General features: G+C 35.2%; 1 protein-coding gene across 1 annotated transcript; it reads right to left on the bottom strand.

The window, feature by feature from the left end:
* Positions 1 to 855: 855 nt before the first annotated feature.
* Positions 856 to 2,482, bottom strand: LOC145111911 (protein transport protein sft2-like). Its single transcript, XM_079048146.1, has 4 exons — positions 2,026 to 2,482; positions 1,349 to 1,616; positions 1,169 to 1,273; positions 856 to 1,091 (listed from the first exon to the last, which is right to left on the bottom strand). Exons 1-4 carry the CDS (start codon positions 2,247 to 2,249, stop codon positions 981 to 983), a joined length of 708 nt encoding a protein of 235 aa, XP_078904272.1. The 5' UTR covers positions 2,250 to 2,482; the 3' UTR covers positions 856 to 980.
* Between the last annotated feature and the right edge of the window lie 4,443 nt (positions 2,483 to 6,925).

Consider the following 6,925-nt stretch of genomic DNA (forward strand, 5'->3'; position numbering starts at 1 on the left):
AAATATACCAACATAGGAAAGTTTTATGGTCAAAGTCTAAAATAAGAAAGTTTTATGGGCAAAGTCGAAAATAACAATGTTTTATAGCCAATGTGTAAAACCGTAAAAGTATATTTTATGGTCAAAGTCTAATATAAGAAACTTTTATTGTCAAAATCTAAAATTATAAAACTATACTATTCCTAAGTGGCACATGAATTGATAAATATGTATAATAAAGAAAAATGTAACAAAATAATAATAATAATAAGGATAATATAATCCTTTCAAATTAATCAGGACCAAATTCACAGGAAGTTCCTAATCTTAGAACTTCTATGCAATTTTGAAACTTTTTGGACCCGCCCACAAAATTTGCAAACGACGGATAAATTTTGCAATTTTGTCTTTAATATGTCCTCTCACAAGAGGTAACATTTTAACCATCTAGTTGTGTTGCATGGTTCAGATGGTTTTGTAACTTAGATGCCTACAATGTATGTGCCAAATGTGGGTTGTGCTCTCTTCCTCAGTCCTTAAACATAAAAGGATTCATTGTTCTATTTCCAATCATCCGAGAGATAGTAATCAACCCCTTTTGAAGATGATAAATCTTGCACATACCCACTTTGATTATAACTTTTATTAATCAACTCCCTTAGCCAAAACGTTGACATTAAATTCAAAAATACCACAAAAACTAAAAAAAAGATATTGATGTGTTGATATTATATTTGAACAAACCACAAAAACCAAAGAAAGAATATTGATGTGAGCTATTATATGACTTTCATCTAATGCTCAATATTAAGTTATCTAGTTCTCCTTGTATTTTGTTTCTATTTAGGAGTTTCAAAACAGATTAAAACATAAAAGTAAAAGAAGTAATCACAATATTTAGATTAAAAAAAATGGACTCATCTCAAAAACAAATTTGGTAATGATAAAGGGACTATATGTTCAAAAGTACAAAAATCCATAAGAATCACAAAGGTCAATGGTCAACGCCCAAAGCATTTCAAGACTCCTGAAGTCATTGAAGATGTTAGAAATTTCATCCCTGCTGATCCACCCGGGAAATATGAAATACAATAGTATGCAAGGGCAAGAACCTGTCATAAAATGATAAACAAATTATATTTATTATTATTATTTTTTTAAATTTAAAACAAGAATGAATTTTTGATACCTGAATAACAGCAAAGAACACAGAGAGGATATAGCTATGAAGAACCATGGAAACATAAATGGTCCCCACCATGCTGCCTATGAATCCCAATGTAAAAGGAAGTCTCTGAAACAAATTTAAAAAAAAAAAAAAAATGTTAGAAAATGATCTGATTAAGATTGTGTTTGTTTAGTAGTTTACCTCTGATGATGTCATATGCAGAAACTGGTTTTTTGGGCCTTTAAGCATGAAGAATGCCCCGATTATGAAACCACATCCAACAGTGAAACAAAGAGCAAATTTCTGAGGGACTATTACTATTACAGGGAGAAAAATGGTAAATGCCACGAAAATGAAGAACACCCCTGATGCAAGTAGAAGCCCAAAATACATGAGAGATTTTCCTGAAGGGATGTTACTTGTAGCAGACTGTAAATTTCCTGGTATGTTACTCACTCCTCTAGATACCCTGAACAAGAATCAAACAGACATTTTTCAATTTTCATAATTTTCATAATCAAGCATTGCCATTATCAACTTCAAATTGCACGAATCACAAGTAATAGAAGGTGGTTATTGATTATTAGGTTAACGTTAATAGCCAAGAAGAATTGAGAAATCGTAAGCTCAATTTTGCAGATCACGAAGCCTAGATCAAATTACAAGTGTGAGATTACAGAGTCTGTTCTTTAATTCTCAATCTAGCCTTGATTGTAAACATTATCAAGTGAAAATTCAAGTGTTCAGTCGTTTGTTCACAAAAAATTCATCGACATTCAAACAGATCAATGAAATACGGAAGGATCCCCAAATCAGCAACTCGATTACTCAATTAGTTTGGTAAAATAAACCGAGGAAGAAATTGTAGAGCGGCTTACACATTGAAGGTGCCAGTCACAGTGTCGTTGGCAGACCTAACAGCCGATTCAATATCAAACGAACCAACGAGGCTACTAGAGCCTACATCGGAGCCTTTTGTAGCAGCATACGAGTTCCAATCTGCTAGCAGCGACGAAGAGGAAGACGACAACGTCTTTGGAAGTGAATTGCGATTAGTATCGCCGCTACTGTCACCGCCGGCGGCGGAAAACCAATTTTGCATCTTTCAGTTTCGAATCCAAGCTGTTGTGCTTGATTTGAATTTGGGATCGGAACTGAAAACCAGTTCCTCGAAGGATACAGGTGATGTTGTTGGAAGCGTTCTTCGCCTACTGGTTAGTTGTGTACTAGTAGATTCTTCTTCTTCTTCTGTCAACAGAATATTATAGGCAAAAATAGCCCTCGGCCGAAGTTCTTCGCACTCCACGGTCTCATCCTTCGTTAGGAAGTTTTCAAGCTCACTCTTTAAGTTTTGATAAATATTGATTATTTGATTAATATTATATTTTCGGATTTTTTTAGTTAATTTTTTTTTTCTTTCTAATTTTAATAGTTTGGCAATGTCTTTTAAACATGATTTTTTTTTTGAGAAATTAAATTGTCTCCTATTATGTTTTCCTACTATGTTTTCCTATTATCTTTCCTACCCAATAAAGTTATGACACTTGTTATCAATCTTCCATCTCATCTAATTTAATTTGATATCCCTATAATGCTCTTAATGAGGTAAATGAAAATTAAAAAAAAAAAAAAAAACATCACGTAAATCTTCAATCCTCGTTCGTCTCTAATCGTCTCTAAGCCCTTCTTCTCGTCTACTTCAATCGAAAAAACTTTCACATCCCATGTATTTTTTTCAGTTATTTTAACTTGTAATTCTTCTATTTTTGTTTCTGCTGGTGTTTGATGTTATTGATGGAAGAAAATTAATGTTCAATCGTATTTGTGTTTTCTAAGTTGGAAACTGAAACATATGCATATATATATATATATATATATATATATATATATATATATATATATATATATATATATATATGCTAACTTGTATCGTAAATAGTTTTTGTGTTTCCTAATTTGAGGACCGAAGGTTCTACTTCTATTAACTTGGTGCAATTGTATCACAAATGGTCACATATCTGCAAAGTTAGAAACTAAAACATTTTTGTCCGGTAACTTGGATGAACTTGTATCACATAGTTTTATGTTTGTTGATTTAGAGATTTAAGGTTCTACATCTATTAAATTGGATGCAACTGTACTGCAAATGGTTTTGCATCTGTTAATTTGGACATGGAAGCTTTTGTATATGATAATTTCAAAATTAGTAACAATATAATGAAGGAATTTGCTGAGTCTACTATTATTAATATGACTATTGATAGGAAAAACTTGAGGAATATAGTGATATCATTATTTATCAAATCACATAAAAGCTTAAATTAGATTTTCACCTACAACAATCTATGATCATTTTACAAATAGATATCAATATACATCTTGTCAACAATAATTGAACACAACCACATTTATTCGTACCATAGGCTTTTAGCATAGCAGTATAGTGTAGTGATATACACTTCTTTTTTTGGTTGGGCTCAAGTCCGGTCCATGACATAAATGTAATTAAGGAGTAATTTTAAAAATAGATTAAAATGTGTACGTAACCGTATAGAAAAACCATTTATTCATGTCCTATAAACAATAAACAATACGATGTTTCATTTAAATTTATTGTTGAAAACATAAACAACAAGAATAGGCTTGTGAATTATGAGTTAAAATGAAAAATTGGTCCAAACAAAACACTAAAAGATCTAAGACAAAAATGAAAAAAATTGAGGGTTTTTTTCAAAATAAAAAAGTTTAGCTCAAAACATAATAATTCTAAAAATCTAACGTCTTTTATAATATTAACCCATATATTTTAATCTGATTATGAGTTTGTCAGTATAACTATTCATAAAATTGTCTTACTAAATAACATTAAATTTTTACCATTTTTTGTAACGCCCGATTATCAGTTATTGATATGATTTTCTTGATTTCAAGGTCTACTCGACGAGTTGGTTTCCCTACTCGTCGAGTAGCAGCGGGTTGGTCCACGTATTTTAGTGACCTACTCGCCGAGTCCAAGAAGGGACTCGACGAGTAGGAGCTGACAGATGAAACCCTAAATTTCGGGGTTATGTACCCTATTTAAAGGATCATTGGCCTCCCCCAGCCTCCCCTTTACAGCTTCTTGACATCCTTAAACCCTAAATCGTGTGTGTGTGTTCTTTGGTGTGTTAAAGCTTGGAAGAGGGATCTTGGTGAGGAAACTCTTGGGAAAAACAAGTAAATTGAAGCAAGGAACCCGTGGGGAAGCAAGGTCTACTTCAGTTAACACTCTTTTGAAGGTATTAGACTGTTTCCTTGGCTCATTTCTTCTTTAGTCTTTTATGGGGTGGGTGTTAGGAAAGGTTTCTTGTGTTTAAGCCAAGATCTGAAGTTGTAACTTCAGATCTGGACTTTCTTTTGCCTCTAGATCCATAAAGTTATCAACTTTGACAAGTATGAGCCTTCTCTCAAGTGTAGGACTTCTTTACAAGCTTGGTGTTGTCATTTTAAGGCTTTAGAGCTTTGCATGCACGTAAAGTTTGCAACTTTACGTGATAAACATGCCTTGGGAAGCTGGATCTACAATTTGGAGCCCTTGCATGGCTTAAAAAGACTCTATATGGATAAAGGACTGAAGAGACTCGGCGAGTCTCATGGAAGACTCGGCGAGTCCGATGAAGATTGTTGTGGGCTCGGCTAGTCAGATGAGTGACTCGGCGATTCGGCTAGGGTTTCACAACCTTTGGACACGTATGGACTTGGCGAGTTGCAAGAGGAACTCGTCGAGCTGGCCAAAGAGGTTACGGCCGCAAACCGTAGGAACTCGACGAGTCACTATAATACCTATGCGAGTTGCCTAGTTATGCTGGGAACTCGACGAGTATCTAAGGGTACTCGACGATTTGAGGTCAACATGGATTGTTGACCTTGACCATTGACTTTGACTTTGACCAAGGGTTGACCAGTGGACTTCTGGGGGGCATTTTGGGAAATTGGAGATTTATGAATATGGTTTGAAATAACTATAGGTGGTGGAGTTCGTGTCGGTGATCCGAGAGGTTGAGCTTGTCTTTCGAGTCGACGATTGCGAGGTGAGTTATCCTCACTATACAAAGGGGTCTAAGGCACCAAGGCCGGCCCATTGGATATGTATCGTAGCAGTGTTAGATGTTAAGCATGAGTTAGTGTTGCATGCTAGTGGTTATGCCAGTTAGGTAGATCTGTAGGGCTACCTGTGTTGTTATATGATTATCTGCATGCTCAGTAGTTATGTTATATGTTGATATGTTATGGGGGATGGGTTGATGTGATACTGCTCTGTGCGGTAACCAACAAACCCGGGAGCATTCCAGATTCGGGCTAAGGGAGACTCATACTGTGGGCTCGGTGGCAATCCAGATGCGAGCTGTGGGCCTTGAAGGCAATCCAGACTTACACTGTGGGCCCAGGGGGTAATTGTCACACCCCAAAACCGGAACGGCCGAATCGTTCGGGGGTGGAGGACGTCATGTACAGTATCACAACAATGCAAAGTAGTAAATAAGCAACAACATCATCCATTGCATTAATAATATAATTTCATACAAGTGTGTTCTGTCAAGTTTTATAGACACCAAAAATATAAATCAAAATGAAAGATGAGTCTTGAACAAGCTGCATCTTCTCAAAAACCTGGCTCCGGTACCTGTCTACTGGCGACCTGAGAATACTAGTTATTTTGAAAGCGAGTATCAGCTTTAAAGCTAGTGAGATCATAAGTATATTAGTGTCTGTATTTGTATGAAAGTATTTGTAAGTCTTGTAATGTATACGTTTTGTAAAAGTTTGTAATTGTTTGAACTCTCCTAGAAAACCCTATGTTTTCTACTAACAGTAGCCTTCTACCAAGGCATCTAGTGTCTGTGTGTGTGTCTCTTGTACGAGTGTGTATTTTTCCAATTCTGACTATCATTAACCAAAAATATAGTTTTTACATTATTGTTTATTGTGTGAAATCACAAAGTAAATGTAAAGGGAAAATGAATTAGTACTGTAGTGTTTTATTAAGGAACTACTATTGTACTAACTACTTTAAACCATTTGTTATTTAAAGTACCATGTGATCGGTCTGTATCCTGCTACCGACTCTATAGTAAAACGACGATGTAAGACGTCGTAAGAAATGACGTTTGACACCCGTAGACTTGCAAGTCCCACTGTAGCTAGCAGCAAGGTGTAGGATAGTCAATCAAGTATAGATCTATACACAAACTCATACGCTCCCCAATTAAGGAGATTCTGGATACAAAAAAAACAGTCATGGCAGGTAGTGTCATGCCCTGTTTAGTGGCTCACATAAATATAATAATGTATATGTAATGAATGTGCTAGCTGTATTGTATGTTCTCCTTCTATCTAGCATGTATGTTCTCTTTGTATGGTATTGTTTGCTATCTCGTTCTCTGTATGGTATTGTTTGTTATCTCGTTCTCTGTATGGTATTGTTTGTTATCTCGTTCTCTGTATGGTATTGTTTGTTATCTCGTTCTCTGTATATTATTGACTCATGAATGAACTGACTCTTTGTATGTTTCATTGTTCTAGTAATAGTTTTAGTATCTTCCTAAACTACCCCTATGGTAGCTTACTAGTAATGTATGAACATGTTTGTATACCCTTGCTACCCAAAGGTATGGAACTGAATGAAAGAACTTTTATGACTAAGTATGTATACATGATATACAACTAATATTTAGACGACCTTCGGATGGATAACCGATGCCCTAAAGCCACATCCCAACGAGGAAAAGGAAATCAAGC

Source organism: Lactuca virosa, chromosome 5 (assembly GCF_052849685.1).
Source record: "Lactuca virosa cultivar CGN04683 chromosome 5, Lactuca_virosa_CGN04683_v6, whole genome shotgun sequence".
In the NCBI taxonomy this organism is placed as follows: Eukaryota; Viridiplantae; Streptophyta; class Magnoliopsida; order Asterales; family Asteraceae; genus Lactuca; species Lactuca virosa.

Excerpts from the sequence above, each read along its gene's own strand:
- LOC145111911 (XM_079048146.1), bottom strand. The coding sequence starts at position 2,249 with ATGCAAAATTGGTTTTCCGCCGCCGGCGGTGACAGTAGCGGCGATACT. Across the intron at positions 1,274-1,348 it reads TGCATATGACATCATCAGAG|AGACTTCCTTTTACATTGGG; the intron begins GTAAACTACTAA and ends AATTTGTTTCAG. Across the intron at positions 1,092-1,168 it reads TGTTCTTTGCTGTTATTCAG|GTTCTTGCCCTTGCATACTA; the intron begins GTATCAAAAATT and ends ATTTTATGACAG.